General features: G+C 43.6%; 1 protein-coding gene across 3 annotated transcripts in view; it reads right to left on the reverse strand.

Annotated features, from left to right (window-relative positions):
• Nucleotides 1–19358, reverse strand: part of DOCK11 (dedicator of cytokinesis 11) — a 249713-nt gene that overhangs the window by 91623 nt on the left and 138732 nt on the right. For all 3 annotated transcript variants that reach the window (XR_014460735.1, XM_083159557.1, XM_083159556.1), the window contains 3 exons: nucleotides 16475–16522; nucleotides 3689–3825; nucleotides 1216–1331 (listed from right to left, as the gene is read on the reverse strand). Coding sequence is in view for 2 of the 3 variants with exons in the window: in XM_083159557.1 (XP_083015683.1) it covers nucleotides 1216–1331; nucleotides 3689–3825; nucleotides 16475–16522 (301 nt within the window). In the remaining variant the exon portion in view is untranslated. The remainder of the gene's footprint in view (nucleotides 1–1215; nucleotides 1332–3688; nucleotides 3826–16474; nucleotides 16523–19358) is intronic.

The following is a 19358-nucleotide window of genomic DNA, read 5'->3' on the forward strand; positions in this document are numbered from 1 at the left end:
GTCTTCAAGCCACGGCAGAAGTCAGATGATCTGGGCCAGTTCAAGAACAAAGCCAACAAGTTCCCACCTCTGAGAATGTAAACCTCACATTCAAGGCCCGTTCTGTATATCCATTAAATATTGCTGCAACCTCAGTTTATTTTTTCTCGCGATTCCAGAGAAAGCAACAAGATTAAAAGTAGCAATCAGTCAGAAGACACCAAACATGGGGCCAAATGTAATAGGGTGAGAGTTTCAGAAAGTGAGATATTTTGGAAGAGTTTTCCCATTTTTTTTAAAGCAGCAATCAATTACACTGCAAAACCAGGTTGATTTTGCCATGTAATTGATTGCAGCTTTAAAAAAAATGGGAAAACTCAAAATCTCTGACTTTTTTTGAAACTCTCACCCTATTACATTTGGCCCATGGTGTCAGTCAAAAGCTAATAACTAGTCGATGGACATGGACGTAAGGACATGGGCTGAAAACAGTGGGCGGGATAGGCTTTCACATACATGGACGGATTCTCAAATTAGCATAGGGATTCTATGGATGTCCCACTGGTATTGCAACATGGCTTTGCTAAGGTGCAAAGTTACTCTTATGCAGTGGTAAGGTCTACTCCTGTGTACACATTGGTCCTCATTCTAAATAACTCGGTCCCCAGCGTGCTCGGACCGATGTTTTCTTACTGCGCATGCACATATGCTGCTGTGCGGGTGCCTTCGGAGACTCGCATAGTTGCCGTAGTACTCGCAAGGAGGGGCGGCTGTGGATGTACCACCGAAAACGCTCGGTGTGCCCAGCAAAAAATTTGCTGGGTGACCAAATGCGAATGCAGACGGGCAGCTGCCTGCTGTGGGCGAGAGGCCGATGTCAGTCAGCCGCATGCCCAATGCTCGGACCCGGACACCGCAAGTTTAAGTCAGTCCACACTGACTTAGATTTGTGAGCAGGGTAGAAATTAATTGATAGTCGGCGACCATCGAATGATTTCGGCCCCACGCGCTACCCTGTAAATTGATGATTATGAAAAACATCCATTCGCAAAGCGGCGGGGGATATTCGCAAAGCGGCGTTAGAAAACTCGCTAAGCAGCAAATCACCGTTGTTACCAAGCCAACCAGAACCAACCTGCCTCTTCTAAGATGTCATTTTTAGGAGATGTTTTGAACTTACTACAAGGGGACAGTATTATACCAGATACCTAGAGATACCAATGACAGCCAGCTTACCCGGAAGGTCTGTGTGAAGAAGGATATGGTATCCAGCACGGTCAGAGACACTTCTGTGGTACAATTTCCTTCTAGCAATGCCTGATGTAAGATATCTGCTTCACTGATGCCTACACCTAGTTATAGATAGAGCACAACAGAGAAATCAAAGGCTTATTTAATCATATATCTGATAATGGCTGACAACGTATATTTAAGATATAACATATCCATGGGGTTTAAATTACAAAATCAATTAGGGGTTGCATAGGGGAATCCGGAACTTGGGATGCAGATGGTCAGAAAACCGACAGCAGCATCCTGATGAGCAGAGTACAAGCACCTGCTAGGAAAGTGCTCTAACCCTCTTCCACTAACCCCCCAACCCTCCGTACGTGCAGCCTAAACTCCCCCCCCCCTCTCATGCGCAGCCTAACCACCCAACCCCCTTAGTATCCAACCCCAGCCTAACCCCCTTAGAGACCAACCCAAACAACCACACCACACATGATGTAAGCAGGGGGGCAGGGACCCGCTCATTAATATTCACTATGCTGGGTCCCACTCATTACATATGCACGAGCGGGACCAGCGCAGCGTTCCCTGCACCACCCCGCCTACCCTGTCTCCTCGGGGCTGCAGCTTCTGCTGCCTGTCTCCCGCCAGCCCTCCTTCTCCCCCTGCTGCTGTATGCAGCCTGCGGTGCAGGCAGGGATGCTGCCATCTCCCTGCCTTACGCCATCCTCCCGGCTCCGTGCGGCATTAACCCCTTCAGTGGCAATCCCGAGAATTTTCCGGGCTGTGCCTCAGTGCCCAGTCTGGCAAGCCCGGAAAATTCTCGGGATTGCCACTGTTTGGAACCTCCCTCCCCTCTGCGGCGCCACCTCCTCCCCCCTCCCCTCCGGGTTTCTTATTGAAGTCCCCGGCACCGGCTTATGACAAGCCGGCTGCCGGGGACAGGGACGCGGCGCAGGTCCGGGCAGCCGCTGATTGACAGTGCAGCGGCGCTGCCCGGACCTGGGGAGGTAGTGGTGTTTTTTTTTTAAGGGAGCGCTCCCCATAAAAAACTCGCCCAGTGGGGAGCACTCCCCCAAAAAACCCCAACCACTGAAGGGTTAACCAGGGGGGTATAAATTCACCGTCAGAGGCAGCTAGCCCCTGACGCGTTGAATAGGGGGAGAGGGAGAACTGGTTGTGAATCCTCCAGCCCGGAGAATGCCGGCAAATGTGCAGCGAATCCTAAACAGTGTGAACAGCGGCATTGAATACATGTCACACCATACTCGCTTAATGCTTACCCCAAATAGAATTGGGATTACTTTACTGACAAACACGCCACTGGAGGGAGTATGCAATATACAGATGTATCCTCTTACTCTGTGCTTAAGTCACACCAATCAGCCCCTCTGTGCCGATCGTGTTATTTACTCAAAATGTTTCCTTTGGTTGCACAAATAACAAAACTACTCCACTAGATTACACTGATCAATTTGAGGTGCGACATTTGTGTAAAAAGGGTTACCAATTTTTGTTGTGTGACTTTGAACATATTTCAAACTAATTTTTCTGAGGTTAAAGTCACAGCCCAGTGTCGGGCCTCGTTATCACCCTCCACGTTATCTTTTGTTAAGGCTTAATACATCTGGCCCTGTGAGTGGTGTTTAGCTGCATCTGTGATGTGAATAAGATGAAGTCGTTACGCTACATTTCATCACATCGCTAGGTGTGGCTCAGTTGCATCTGGCGTCTCGCGCTGTATGAAGTATTGAGGCTAGGTTTTGAAGGACACATTTGTACAAAGAACGTGTGCGATTTATCCTGCCACCACCTATGGGTTGGGATCGTTCGGTCTACAGCATGATGGTCGACAGTCATCGACAGTCATTAGGTCAACACCAATAAGTCAACATGGGAAAAGGTCCACATGGGTCTAGGTCTACATGGTTATAGGTCATTAGTTCGACAATGTCTAGGTCGACAGTCAAAAAGGTCGACATGGGGTTTTTCACTGTTTTTTTACCTGAATGTCAACACAGTCAACATGGACACAGTTTAATGTGCACCGCATCCCCTCGCATCACTCGCTATGCGTAGGACACTGTACAACGAGCGATGGAGGAGGGGGGGGGGGGGTTAGGGGTCATGCTGCATTCTGCAGCATACCCCTCGTTAATGCTCCATCATGTGTACATGTACAGACAAAGGAGTGGGTCGTTGTACACCAGCCAACAGACTATGGTACAGATTCATATCCTAGTCATTATTATAGCCCATATCCTAGCCATTAGGCTTGGGAACTACTTTATTATTACCCGCCGTGGTTCCCAAACTGTGTGCCTAGGCCAAATCAAATTATTTATGGTTATCTATGGTTGAAGTGATAGGAAAAACCTACTGTCTACTGTATTTTCTGTCTTGGCTGGCCCTAAAAATAATAACCATCTTCATTCTTACCTTCCCGTAGTATTTAATTGTGCCGATTATAACGACTTACTATGATTTAGTGTGAAGGAGCTTTCTAGGCTGCTGAGATGTAGACGCATGGCCCCTGTTTTGCTCCGGAGAGCAGGCATCGTCTGAGACTTCCTGTCCCCTGCCACAGACAGCTTAGATATCCAAACATCCTGAACTCTGGAAAGACAGCGATCATTATATAATAACCTATTAAGGAAGCACAGCTGGATCGGACATAGTTTATATTAAAAGCAAACATTTCTGCTGAATAAATCATATTCTGTAAACAGCTGGGCAGATACTCAATAAATATGGCGGCTTTAGGGGACTGAGACTGAGCATCTCTGCAGACAATGAGGAACACGCCAAAGCTACTAGGTTATGTTCATATTTTCAAGTATTTTTTCAGGAAAGCAATACAGGAAACTTATAGATAGGCGGGTGATTTTATATATATATATATATATATAAATATATATATATATATATATATATATAGAGAGAGAGCTTCTGCGGCCCGGCACTCCACTAACTTGGTCAGCTGCCCCGGTGCCCTTCCACAGGGGGATGGGTATGGCGAGAGTAAAGGATGGCACTCAGGAGACTTGGTAAAACGTGCTGTATTCAAGCGTGCAAAAAAGGACCAACGTTTCGGGGTATATACCCCTTTGTCAAGGTGCTAGTGAGAACTCACTAGCACCTTGACAAAGGGGTATATACCCCGAAACGTTGGTCCTTTTTTGCACGCTTGAATACAGCACGTTTTACCAAGTCTCCTGAGTGCCATCCTTTACTCTCGCCATATATATATATATATATATATATACACAGGTTGAGTATCCCGTATCCGTGTATCCATTATCCGAATTATTCCAAAAACCGTGGGTTTTTTTACCCCCCTTTTCATACTTACCAAGTCCCAGGGCATCCACAGCAGGACTCCGGCATCTTCTCCAGGGCCTCCAGCGGTCCCAGGAATGCATTGCGCGAGTGTGCGCTGGTGACGTCACTGCGTGGATGCCGAGGGACCACCGGACACCATCAGGGGACAGGTAAGTAAGCCTAAAAAAAGTTATTCTAAAAACCGAAAAAATCCCCTATCCGGAATGCTCGTGGTCCCGAGCATTTCGGATAAGGGATACTCAACCTGTATATATATATATATATATATATATATATATATATATATATATATATATATATATATATATATATATATATATATATATATACTGTATATATATAGAGGTATAGTCCTGCTGGAAATGCCCAAGTGCAAACAGAACAACCGGCACCAGTCACGAGAAATCCAATGTAGAATTAAATGCTCATTTATTGAGAAACATCCAGGCTCAGTTTAGACGAAATAATCATCATAGACACCCACATACACATACACACCCACATACACATATACACATACATGGAGGGCGTAAATAGGAAATGTACAAAGTGAAGCAATGTTTTTTATTTCCACATTTGCCCTAGTTGTTTGATTTTGGTTGTAGTAAGTCGCCGTACAGATTTGGATACAGGAGGGCTGTTCCTGGATGGTAACTGGGGGTGCAACTGAGTGGAGCCTAGAAAGACAGTAACCAGATTTGCCAAGGGCAACCAAATGGTGTTAAAGTCGAGTTGCACACACGCCATTTTAGGATAGTATGGCCGCCATTTTGGTTCGCAGAGTTGCGCAAATAAAGTTTCCATACCCGAGTCTGTGTGACAAAGTGGACCAGAAGCGCAGCCATACTATTACACATAAATTCATAATAACATACTTACACTAAATAAAATATAGTTAAAGGTTTAGAGCACCACACATAGCTTAGTTAGCATTGCATACATCCGTCTGTATAATGTTTAGTACCGTTACGTTCCGTTTCTTATGCGCAGTATTCCGGTCATTGCGAATAAATCGCAATTCATACGGTCCGATAGTTATGGACAAAATCCATATTCCCAAGACTGTTTCTGTTAAAAAGTGTATAACAAAAGAATCTAGTTGTAACCGGTTCTTTTTTTTTTTTTTTTATTTCTTTTTATTGCATATAAAAAAAAAAACATACACACATATAAGTTGTAACCGGTTCTTACTGCTATTTACAACCCCTGACGACGATACCAACAGACAAAGGACTCCAAAGGTCACTCCCCTGCACCTATCCAAACCAGGTGCATTATTTTACCCCAATCACAGAGGACTTGACATACGAACCCTGACCAATAGGAATGGCCTTTGACCTCCCCTTTCTGACCCTATAAGATAGGTGACCCAGGGCGGCCTTGGTCACTTCGGCACATCTTCCTTTCCCTGACCATTGACCGGACTATAGTTCAAACCTGAACATAGTGAGCTCCGACCGGACTGCGCTGCGCATATTTGATGAGACGGTAAACGGTTGCATTCACTATACTTGCTTTTATTGTATTGTTGGCTGATTGTATCCTGTGTCTGTTTTTCTTCCCCTAGCAGAGCTTGTTTATTATACTCATTGTTAGACTATTGTATTACTTGTTATACCTGTTATTTCCTATTCCTGTAACCCCCTTTTGTCCATTAGGGACTTTAATACATCATTTACGGAGTTTCTATCTCCTTACTTCTATACTGTGGTCTCGTCTGTTATTCGCATATAGCGATAAGGTATATTACAGACACTGTCCTTAAAGGTGTATTCGCAGACTAGAGACAGAGTACTGCGAAGGGATCCATTATTAAGGTATTGGTTTTTTGGTGTATAATACACCATAAAGGTACGCTACGCTGCGCTACGTTTTGTTCGCACGTAGCTAGGTATAAAAGGTACGCTGGTTACGGACATAATACGTAACCTAGGCTTTTAACTTATTGTCCTTTGGTCATAATACATCAACATTAACAATGGTCATGCAATCACTTTCCTCCACTCATTGTGACTGATATGAGGATGTGATTGGGTGGACGTATGTGTCACTCCTGTGCCCCTGATTGTATGATAAGTTAAAATGTACACAAATGACACATTTACCCCTTTCACACCAGCCTAAATTCCCGGGTTGGGTCCGGGAACAACCCGGGACTAACTCTGGTGTGAAAGGTTCCAGGGACAAATTCCCAGGTTAATTTGCAGGCAATTCAACCCTGCTAGGTAGCAGGGTTGCTCCCGGGTCCTTCCAGGGTTACTGGCTGGTGTGAAAGGTGCAGGGACATGTCCCTGCTTCCTGTGTTGCCTCTGCTAGTACTTATTTGCTAGCAGGGTAACTTCCTGTTGTGGTGGAAAGAGGAAAGATTCCCACACCAGTGATAAAAGCGCTATGGGTAATTATTGATACTCTCCTAATTTTTCGTTTGTTATGTAGTTCTCCTCCGTAGTCTCTTCTTTTTGGGAGACTAATATGTGGGGAGAAAAACAACAGAGGTGCAGCAGACCTCGTATAATACTGTTTAGACGATGTTTCTTTGATGGACTACGAGAGAACCATCAGACATAAAACCAGTAAATGAATTCGGGGATCCCCCCTTACAGGTTACTCACAATAATGTCGTGAGAGTCTGGCGTATCATAGAAGGTATATATGCAGTATTCGTTCCCAAATCATCAGGTGACACAGTCGCTAAGATAAATGAATGACTTTATTTTAGTGTCTTATACAATATGGATAAAAAAGGAAAGTGAGTTACTCATCTTGAGGTTTCTGGGAGTCCAGCGGCTGTATGGATGGAAAATACAGGAAAAACGGGGCCCCGTTCGTGTACAACTGTACCTCCCTCCTCCAACAAGGTAAGGGGTCCTCACTTCCTGGTAGTCAGTGCCTGTTGTGGTGGACACTCACAGACATGCCCAGAGACAGCATACAGCGTGCAGGGAGACAGTATGCATGTTCTGTGGCACACAAGAGAAAAAGAAAAAGTACTCTCTTTTTTTGGGGGCACACTTTGAATTTAAAACTTAACGTTTAATTATATATTCATTAAAACTATTTTTGTCTCAATAACATGACAGGACGAACACACATTGAACACACAAGGAGTTTTTTTATTTTCCTCCTTTTTAACTCTATTTTAATATGAGTTCTAAGATTATTGTGAGTTGGTATCTACCAATCACACATAAAAATATTTTTTGGGGGGGTAGAGGTACCACGGTGTATGGAGTGGACCGCGAATATTTTAATGTATTGATCTTACACCAATGATATTTATCTCATGCTTATCAGGCCTAATCTCTTATCTATATTCTTTTAGAAAGAATAATCAGGGTGATCCCTTTTATCTGAAAATTGGGGTTCAGAAATTTAGAAGAGTAGATGCGCTTTTCTTGAGAGAGTAATTTTTCATATAACCAAGAGTTGGTATGTAGAATACCAGAAATTATAAAATAAAGAGTAGGACCGAGCTAGTGTAAGTACACCCCTGCAGGTTGTTTGTTACCACGGTGACTGCTGCTGATTGTTCTTACCGGGCTGGCTCTACCAGTCCTTACAATTGAGCGAGTCTGCCCGTGTGACAGTTGCAGATTTTGGGTGTGAAATAAAGTTAGGATATTAGTCCCTCAATGTTAGAGTGGGTGACTCCCTGGTTGGCAGTGCCCTTGCAGGGATGTCTACCCTCAATCAATGAGGTTTATACCCTGAAAGTGTATAGATTAAGGGCAAGTGTATCGCATTTTTGGGTGTCTGTACACGCTGCTTTCTCCCACTTGCTTTACAGTATTGGTGGGCGATGAGCGGTGCACTGCACCTTTAAGTGCGATTCGAAAGATCCCCACAGATAAGAAAAAGGAGGAAAAAGAATCATAGATAGGAAAAGACTAGGAAAAGTCTGTTCTTTTGAAAAATATATATAGAGACAAAGATTAATCTGTTGTCATTTTTTATCAATTGGCTAATGTGCACTTGTGCCTCACTCTTCCTACTCTGTGAGGTGCAGAAAAATCAGCAAACAAATAAAGCAGTCTCAAAACTTGATAATCTGTCTCTCAAGAAAGCGTTTACATATACATGCAAGTAATATCTCATAAGATTTCTCTCCCGGCAGGGGAGGCACAGATAAATATAAATAGATTTCTGACTCTATAGTGTATATTCCAAAGCTTACACTTTAGTACATGGCATATCGTATAATCTGGCAGATAAAGAAAAATGGTGAGCACAAATATTTGTTATTTTAAGGAAAAGGCCCCTAAATTGGGGTATTACCACCACTCAGATTGTTGCCCGATTGCTGCCAGAAAGAGTGTCAATCTGCTGAAGAGAAATCCCAGGATCTCTTTTGCTCAAGGCCTGAGAGCAGTAGTGAGGAGTCTGGTTCCCCCTCAATGGTTAAAGGTGTAAGCTGGGTGTGGGATAGACAGCTGTTTCGCGGAGGTCCCGCTTCCTCAGTATCCACAGTACTGAGGAAGCGGGACCTCCGCGAAACAGCTGTCTATCCCACACCCAGCTTACACCTTTAACCATTGAGGGGGAACCAGACTCCTCACTACTGCTCTCAGGCCTTGAGCAAAAGAGATCCTGGGATTTCTCTTCGGCAGATTGACACTCTTTCTGGCAGCAATCGGGCAACAATCTGAGTGGTGGTAATACCCCAATTTAGGGGCCTTTTCCTTAAAATAACAAATATTTGTGCTCACCATTTTTCTTTATCTGCCAGATTATACGATATGCCATGTACTAAAGTGTAAGCTTTGGAATATACACTATAGAGTCAGAAATCTATTTATATTTATCTGTGCCTCCCCTGCCGGGAGAGAAATCTTATGAGATATTACTTGCATGTATATGTAAACGCTTTCTTGAGAGACAGATTATCAAGTTTTGAGACTGCTTTATTTGTTTGCTGATTTTTCTGCACCTCACAGAGTAGGAAGAGTGAGGCACAAGTGCACATTAGCCAATTGATAAAAAATGACAACAGATTAATCTTTGTCTCTATATATATTTTTCAAAAGAACAGACTTTTCCTAGTCTTTTCCTATCTATGATTCTTTTTCCTCCTTTTTCTTATCTGTGGGGATCTTTCGAATCGCACTTAAAGGTGCAGTGCACCGCTCATCGCCCACCAATACTGTAAAGCAAGTGGGAGAAAGCAGCGTGTACAGACACCCAAAAATGCGATACACTTGCCCTTAATCTATACACTTTCAGGGTATAAACCTCATTGATTGAGGGTAGACATCCCTGCAAGGGCACTGCCAACCAGGGAGTCACCCACTCTAACATTGAGGGACTAATATCCTAACTTTATTTCACACCCAAAATCTGCAACTGTCACACGGGCAGACTCGCTCAATTGTAAGGACTGGTAGAGCCAGCCCGGTAAGAACAATCAGCAGCAGTCACCGTGGTAACAAACAACCTGCAGGGGTGTACTTACACTAGCTCGGTCCTACTCTTTATTTTATAATTTCTGGTATTCTACATACCAACTCTTGGTTATATGAAAAATTACTCTCTCAAGAAAAGCGCATCTACTCTTCTAAATTTCTGAACCCCAATTTTCAGATAAAAGGGATCACCCTGATTATTCTTTCTAAAAGAATATAGATAAGAGATTAGGCCTGATAAGCATGAGATAAATATCATTGGTGTAAGATCAATACATTAAAATATTCGCGGTCCACTCCATACACCGTGGTACCTCTACCCCCCCAAAAAATATTTTTATGTGTGATTGGTAGATACCAACTCACAATAATCTTAGAACTCATATTAAAATAGAGTTAAAAAGGAGGAAAATAAAAAAAAACTCCTTGTGTGTTCAATGTGTGTTCGTCCTGTCATGTTATTGAGACAAAAATAGTTTTAATGAATATATAATTAAATGTTAAGTTTTAAATTCAAAGTGTGCCCCCAAAAAAAGAGAGTACTTTTTCTTTTTCTCTTGTTTGTACTGTATATTACTCTCAGGGGAGCACCTCCACAACATTTACGAGTGCAATAGCACGTGATAAACTTAAACTGTGGATCATTATATATATTTCCACAAAAATTATACTTCAAATTCTATGTGGTACTAGTGCACAGGTTACCAGTCCCCATCCCCTTTTCCCTATCTTTGAAAATGTTCTGTGGCACCACAGACCCCAGAAGTTCATTTTAACCCCTAAAAGCCTGCAATGTGTGCCATGTCTTGGACAAATGAGGAGATGAGAGAGCTTTTAATCATTAGAGTGGCCCAGGAGAAGCATGCTATGAGTGAATCAGGTGGCCCAGGAGAAGCATGCTATGAGTGGATCAGGTGGCCCAGGAGAAGCATGCTATGAGTGGATCAGGTGGCCCAGGAGAAGCATGCTATGAGTGGATGAGGTGGCCCAGGAGAAGCATGCTATGAGTGAATGAGGTAGCCCAGGAGAAGCATGCTATGAGTGGATGAGGTGGCCCAGGAGAAGCATGCTATGAGTGGATCAGGTGGCCAAGGAGAAGCATGCTATGAGTGAATGAGGTAGCCCAGGAGAATCATGCTATGAGTGAATGAGGTGGCCCAGGAGAAGCATGCTGTGAGTGGATGAGGTAGCCCAGGAGAAGCATGCTATGAGTGAATGAGGTAGCCCAGGAGAAGCATGCTATGAGTGGATGAGGTGGCCCAGGAGAAGCATGCTATGAGTGGATCAGGTGGCCAAGGAGAAGCATGCTATGAGTGAATGAGGTAGCCCAGGAGAATCATGCTATGAGTGAATGAGGTGGCCCAGGAGAAGCATGCTGTGAGTGGATGAGGTAGCCCAGGAGAAGCATGCTATGAGTGAATGAGGTAGCCCAGGAGAAGCATGCTATGAGTGGATGAGGTGGCCCAGGAGAAGCATGCTATGAGTGGATCAGGTGGCCAAGGAGAAGCATGCTATGAGTGGATGAGGTGGCCCAGGAGAAGCATGCTATGAGTGGATGAGGTGGCCCAGGAGAAGCATGCTATAAGTGGATAAGGTGCTAGTATATGCATGCTATAAGTGGAAGAATTGGCTCAGAAGAAGCATGCAATAAGTGGATACGGTGGGCCAGTAGATGCTATACTATAGGTGGATGACACACTAGCCCCAGCACATTCTAAATGATTAAACTGAGCCTTGTTATTTTAGGATTTTTCTAAATAAAATTATATATTTTTTTATTTATTTTGTTTCAAAATGACGGCTTCGTTTCTATCTGCTCCTACCTCCAATCTCTATCTTCACAGCTCCCTCTCCCCATATCCAGCAAGTTTGAAACAGATCATTTTGCTTTCAGTTTCTGGTCAGGAGTAATTTGGTCCGTTTAGTGGCCTCTAGTGGTCATTGGCAATACTTCTCCTCAGAGGTGAGGAGTATTTAGCCTTTGATATAAAGGGTGACATTCTATGGTTTGACTTAAATGCGCATGTTTTTTTTGCGCACCACATCGCCGCAAATCGCACTTTTAGAAATCGCACTTTTCTGTCAAAATTCGCATATTTAATGTGATGCGTTTTTGAGGCTGAAAAGTGCGAAGTGGTGCGATTTGCGGCGAATTGGTGCACTGTCTTTAGTCCTGAAAATGTGCGATTTTCATGTCTGAAAATCGCACGTTTTCAGGAAAGCGCAAATTAAAAAAAAAAAAAAAAACGAGCGCGGGGTCCCCCGCCCGAGTATAACCAGCCCCGGGCTCACTGAGCCGGTGCTGGTGACATAAAATCAGGGTCCCGACAAATAGGGGTCCCCTTGATTTCATGAAACCAGCACCAGGCTCAAGGTCCGGCGCTGGTTCCCAAAATACGGGGGACAAAATGACTAGGGGTCCCCCGTATTTTAAGAACCAGCACCGGACACAACCAGCCAGCAGGGTAATGCCACAGCCGGGGGAAACTTATTATATAAGCTCCCGCGGCCAAAGCATTAACCCCCTGGCTGGTCAGCATGGGCAGGGGTCCTGGGGAAGTGGGGACCCCCCCAAATGAAGGGGTCCCCCCCTCCAGGACTTACCAGCCCATGCTGATAGTCCGGGGCTGTCCCAGATGCCCCTGGGCGGTGGGCATCGGGCTGATGGCTTGTGTAAAAAAAAGAATAAATACTATTGTTTTCTACTGGCGAACTATGAGTCCCAGCAAGCCTACCCCGCATGCTGGGACTTGGAGAACCACAAGTCCCAGCATGCGGGTCACTAAAGGGCCCGCTGGCACTTGTAGTTCAACAGTAGAAAAAATAGTTAACAAAAACACACTGACACACTGTAAAATAAAAGTTTAATACACACATAACACACACACACTGATACTTACCTACCTTGAGCCCGTAGGTCGGTCCCTGGATCCTGGGTCCGGGCTCCAGGGCAGAAGAGTCCGGTTCCGGGGCCTTGGTCCTGGTTCCGGGGCTGGTCCTGGGGTTCCGGGGCTCCTGGGCTGAAGAATCCGGGGTCCAGGATCCGAGGTAGTCCCCAGGGGTACCTAAGGAAGCAAATCCTACTCACCTGGTCCCCGGCGACGACCTCGGCATCCTCTCCGGTGACAGCGCTGCTCCCATCTGGTACCCGGCTCGCAGGACTTTGACAGGCGCAGAGATGTTTCCTCCTCGGCGTCTCTGGACAGAATGATTTCTGGCCAATCAGGAGCCGAGAAAGTCGGCTCCTGATTGGCCAGAAATCATTCTGAATACAGACGCCGAGGAAGAAACATCTCTGCGCATCTAGAGCACTTTTAGTCAGCATACCTTAACGCACATAATATGCGATTTCAGTCCCTTACCGCATCCCATTAAATTGGCGATTTGATGGAAAAATGCGATATCGCCATTTTGTGGTCTAATTAATGCCAAAAAAAAGCAAATCGCAACCCATAGAATGTCACCCAAAGTGTCATTGTTGTTCAAATTTCCACACTTTTTTATATCTATTTTTAATTTATTTAACATACTAGGCTCAAATGATAATGGCAGTAAAAAATATAAAGGCCAGGTTATTTGGTATTTGTCAACACGCAAAACTATTTTTATGGTAAGTCTTGATAATGCTTATGTAACAAAACAACACTCTAAAGGTACCCACACACGGCGTTTTGGGCTTGAGACGCACGCTACTGCATACATCACATTGCATTGCACAAAAACAATGTGCTGCACATACTTTTTGGACTACATCGCATCTAGTTCAAAACACACGCTGCATTAGCACATCGCCAGCGGCGTAGCTTTATTTGGGCCCCCCCCAAATAACTCTCTCTGCACATGTTACATCTGCCCCACCTGCACATGGTTTTGTCCATTTGAGAGAGAGAATTTGCATCTGCAAGTGAACCAAAATCAGGCCCCTTGTGTGTATCCCATTGTGTGCAATGAACTCCTAATGTTCTAATTGCCAAGATTGTCAGAATATACCCCCCCCCCCATTCTTTCTGTTCTGTAATGCTGAAGGTGCAAAATTACCATGAACTATCCAAGATGTACTGTAGATTTGAGGGGTTGACAAAGTGCTTCTAAAGTGTATGCTAACTTGCTAACTAGCTGGCATTGTACGCGACATATAAGATATGGTCACACCTGTCTGCCCCCCCCCCCCCCCCCTGTTGTTGCATGACTACGTCCACTCTGGTAACACACATAGGTTAAACTTTAGTCAATTCTGCAATGTAGTATTTGAAATACGGTATATGAGAAAACTTAGTAAGTCGCTGCTGTGAGGTGGAATGAGCATGATAGTGTGATGCAATTTTGATCAAAATAGGTTTTGCACTCCTAAACTTAGAACAAACATCAATGCAAATATGTGCAAAGCAAGCCCTTATGTATTATGTTACAGAAAGCAGAATTAGTCAGAATTTCCATTTTGCATTTAGTAATGCAAATGTTTATAGACAGAACTATCGCAACTTCCCTCTGGGATACCTTTCAATTAACACATTTCAAGTTCACTGCTCCTAATACATTAAGATCTTGTTTACACATGATAAGCAAAGCTTTCAGCATACAGTAGAAGACAATGCACCATTTCATAATAGGTCTTATGCCAATTACACAATAGGTCATTCATACATACTGTAGGTGTCTTTTAGTAGAACAGGGATTCTCAACCACAGGAAGTCACTGTGATATACAGGAGTAAATTTAGGGATAGCATTGTAGGGACATAATAACAAATAAAGGGCCAAATGTAAATCGAAAAATCAAATAGAAAAATAGTGCATATCTCACCATGTGTAACCTCTATTATACTAACCCCCCCACCCCATCATATCACATCTACCACTTTGCTGTATAGTAGGTTTAGGAGCTACAACCACAGTTAGCCAAATAACAGACCTGTACCTTTATGGAACCAGTTCCAGTTACCAGTACCGCAGATCAGTGTGTTTATAGAGCAACCAACAGTTAAGGTGACCATAAACAGGTCTGGTTTGGTCTGATTTCACCTGATCGGGTAAAGTCGTCCCAAATCGGAGGTGTTATACATCAGGTCCGATCCGCGTTTCCGTGCACATCGGATCGGAGCCTGGAGATCTTATGTGTAGTTACGATGGTGGTTGCTGCTTATTGGTAGGACATGATTGCCGTTAACAAATTTAATGTGGGTCTTTGCAATGATTTTATTCTTTTTGATACAGATTTCCAAATTGAGGAAGATAATTTCTCCTAGGTTGGCGGTCGTAGTAAAGTGTAAGATTCGATTGAGATGTATCTTGAATTCTTTCAATTTGTCCTCTTTCCCAGACCAGACAAAGATGATATCGTCGATGAAACGACACCAAAGGACCAGCTTTTCAAATATTTGCTGTTCGTCCATATATTATCATTCTTCCGTTTGGACACAAATAAATTCACATAAGGAGGAGTGATGGAAGTACTCATCGCAGTCCCACATGTCTTTAAGCAAAATCTGTCAACGTCCCAAAAATAGTTATGATGTAAAATATAATCTATAGTGTCATGATAAAGGTAATGTTATTATTGTTCATAGATGACTGAATCACATAATATCTTGTATGTTCGCATCCTTCTTAATGGCAGATGCATGTGTAGAGTGGTTACGATGGTGCTGGTTTTTGAGATGAACAGATACGTAATGGGTCACGATGAAGCAGCAGTGGATTAGTAAATTTAGACTTAATTAGAAATAATACATTTGTGGGGGTTGAAGTCAGCGATGCTGGGGGGGGGGGGGGGGGGGAGGTGCGGAGCAAGTGCTGGACTAGCTCACTGTGTAAACGGCTTTTGCCAGAGTCTCTTCTGCAGAATTTAGTTTTTGTTACCACTTTCCGACCTGGCAGTTTTCATCTTGCTACATTGAGGTGCACTACGAGGTCAAATAGCCTTTTAGCATCCAATTTAGCTGAGTGGCAAAACACAGAGATGAAAGTTTGGGGGTAGGAGCCTAACTAGAGAGACAGTTAGCAGAGACCTGAACATTGTCAATACACATAGAACACACTTCGTATAAGGCTGCCAGAGTGGTATTTTCGCACCCCAAATTCTGTGTGTCACGTTGCACAAGTAAAGTGGAAGCCAAACATAAATACAGTATGTAACATACACATTTTAATGTTCAAAAAACCCCAGTGGAATGACACAAAATGAGGCGCTCCTGAGCGGGATCCGAACCCCAGGCACAATGCATAGCATGCTGTGCCCTTAACCGCAAGGCCATTATGGCTACTGTACCAAAGGCCTGTCACCAAGCAGTGTAATGACATGTTTTGGATCATCTTTCGCCATTGTACACCATAGTTCACATAAGAGCGCCTTAACCGGACATTTCTTATGGCACAACAAGGATATCAGGATGGCGATTCTACAGCAATGATGAGCTTACATCTGTAAGTGTCACAGCTGTGCCTATGTAGCGGTTAACAAGCTTCCAATACGACACCAAATGGTTAACATGTGAATGTACAGGACACATTATCTGTTGACTATACCTTGCCATGTTTCTCTTTCCAATATATCTGAAGTGGAATAAACAAGCCCTAAAAGGAATAAAACAATCACATTATATAAATGCAGTAATTATTATTTACATTATGGAGATTGTTATATAGTAAGTGTTATATAGCAAGAAATACAAACATTTAAAATGTTGTCATTGAAACTGACATTCACTGTACAAATTACTCACTTGTACGAGTGTGACCAACATGAATATACAGTACACACACTAGTATGCCCGCTCAAAGCAAAAGCTTTGCTACCTTCTGTGTCTGTGCATGTGTGAGAAAGAGATGTAGTTTCACTCTCTGCCAGTAAATGGCAGTGTATCAGAAAATCACGGACAATATATTATATATATAAAAATATATATGATAATTACTAACCATTCCATGACAAAATCTATATTTAGCACACAGCTTGCAATTCGAGATTAGTAAAGTAATAAATAGTGATGCCTGTGGCAGAGCAGTCCTACATATATCATCTCATGGATTGTCTTTACTGCTCCACCCTGCACTGAGTGGGCAGACAACGGTTATTTCGTATCACTGCCTCCTGCATGTGGAAGAAGGCTGCGGACACACAATTCTGCTCCTATACTCAACACTTCCATGGTTTCTTTCTAACTGATCTTAATAAATGCATGTTAATATATATTATTACTGCCATTTAGAATTTTAATGAATAACTCCACCAAAACTTCAACCCCGCCATTAACAAGTAAAAGGTTTAATTTTTTTTTTTTAATAACTTACTAAAGTGCAACAAAACTTTATTGTTAAGTAAAAATTTAATATTAATTCAGTTAAATAGGCCAGAATGGTCTGCCTGCTATGTGCTGGAGTAAATCAGTATATGCTGAGATTCCTAGGCTAATAAACACAACTACATACTGTATATGCACCTGTGTGTCGGAAGCCTTTACACTGAGCTGTGTTGTGTGTGACGAGAATTAAAATGATTGACCTGGCTTCTTCGAACATAGCTCCTTTATTACTTCTGTGCAGGATTCTCATTCCCACAAATGTTGTGCAAATGTTTATATCATTATTCACAAAACATTTCTGAATGTACTCTGTACAGTGCTGCATGGGATTGTGGGTGCTGTAAACCAAGTGCATGTAGCAGAACCAGGGCCGGATTTAGGGGTCAGGCTGCCCTAGGCACAACATTTTTGCCCGCTCTCTGGACCCGGAGGGAGGGAGGACCCTTTTGGAATTTTTAAAATAGAGTGGAGGGAGTTCAAGAGGGCTGCTCCCAGGAGTTACCTCTTCCACTTGTCCAGGTCACAGCACTCCTCCTCCTCCACAGCAGTCACCTGTGGGCAGGGTGAGGGCTGAGATACCCAGGCGGCAGCAGCGGCAATAGCCCCAGGAGCAAGCAGCACCGCAGCCCGCTGACACCAAGGTGCTGTAGACCGGGGGGATGCTGCTGCTGTGGGATGATGCACAGCTCCTCCCCCCCTGTAAAAACGTCCCTGCTGGCTGCCGCCCTTAACATGTGCCGCCCCTAGGCCCGTGCCTCACCGGCCTTGTGGCAAATCAGGCCCTGAGCAGGACAGTACTAAATGGTAATGCAGGTGGTGTTCCAACATTAGATAGAGATTCTAGCTAGCCACAGGCAAGGAACCATAGAAAACTCTGGCATACAGATGTGTCCTCATACATATAAATCCTCAATAGGCAATACAGCACAGATATACAAGTGTCACATATAGCATTCATCAGCAAAGTCTCCTTGTGCATCCCATTTGCATTGCAGTACGATTAAGATGCATTTTCATCAGAAAGACACAAAAAAAGGTGCCCCATGCTAGAAGGAATCAGCAACCTGGCATGCCAAGAGGGGCTGTTTGGCTCCACTATAGCAAAAGATGTTTTTTGGAGGACAAATCTGTTGGTAGAGCAACACTTAAGGTGCCCAAACATGGTACAATTCTTAAAGAATGGGGGTATACTCGAGATGGGATACTCAGAGTAGGAATAGGCGCCCTGTGGGGTGTGTTGCTAAGCTGCTCCTTCTTGAGGGATGTCAACCCTCTTGTGGATGCGAAATGGGGAAAAAATGGTGGAGCGCTAGGTGGATCAATTGGATATCACAGTTTTAATTTAAAAATATTTTAAAAACAATATATGAATAAACAATAGCATTTATGTCAATGACAATAACAGTAAAAGAAATGGACAAGGAAGACGATACTTATGTCTCTGCGTAGCTGCCGTTAAGTCCCTGGAAATGGGGGGCTTTTACTCGCTGAGTGTAGCCCTAGAAGATGAGGGTTAGCAAGATGCCGTCCTGGATGGTATTAATTTATACCATCCAGGACGGCATCTTGCTAACCCTCATCTTCTAGGGCTACACTCAGCGAGTAAAAGCCCCCCATTTCCAGGGACTTAACGGCAGCTACGCAGAGACATAAGTATCGTCTTCCTTGTCCATTTCTTTTACTGTTATTGTCATTGACATAAATGCTATTGTTTATTCATATATTGTTTTTAAAATATTTTTAAATTAAAACTGTGATATCCAATTGATCCACCTAGCACTCCACCTTTTTTTCCCCATGGTACAATTCTTGTATGCAATTTGGACTAGATCACATCGCATACATTTTGCAATGCAATGAGATGCCAGCTAGTACAAAAACTATGTGCAGCACCTAAAGTACTTTTTGATCTGTGCGATGGGATGTCCGCGGGAGAGCGCATCTCATCGCACCCGGCAATTGTACCGTGAATGGTCACCTTAATACTAACGGCACCATTGTGTTCCTGATTCTGAGCACGATCGTTATGTAATTAATTTTAAATAGAAGCACACATAGACAATCTTGGGCTCCCTACCACCGTTTTCGGTGTGGTGTGGTGCTGGTAT

This window comes from Crinia signifera, chromosome 9, assembly GCF_055691185.1.
Source record: "Crinia signifera chromosome 9, ASM5569118v1, whole genome shotgun sequence".
In the NCBI taxonomy this organism is placed as follows: domain Eukaryota; kingdom Metazoa; phylum Chordata; class Amphibia; order Anura; family Myobatrachidae; genus Crinia; species Crinia signifera.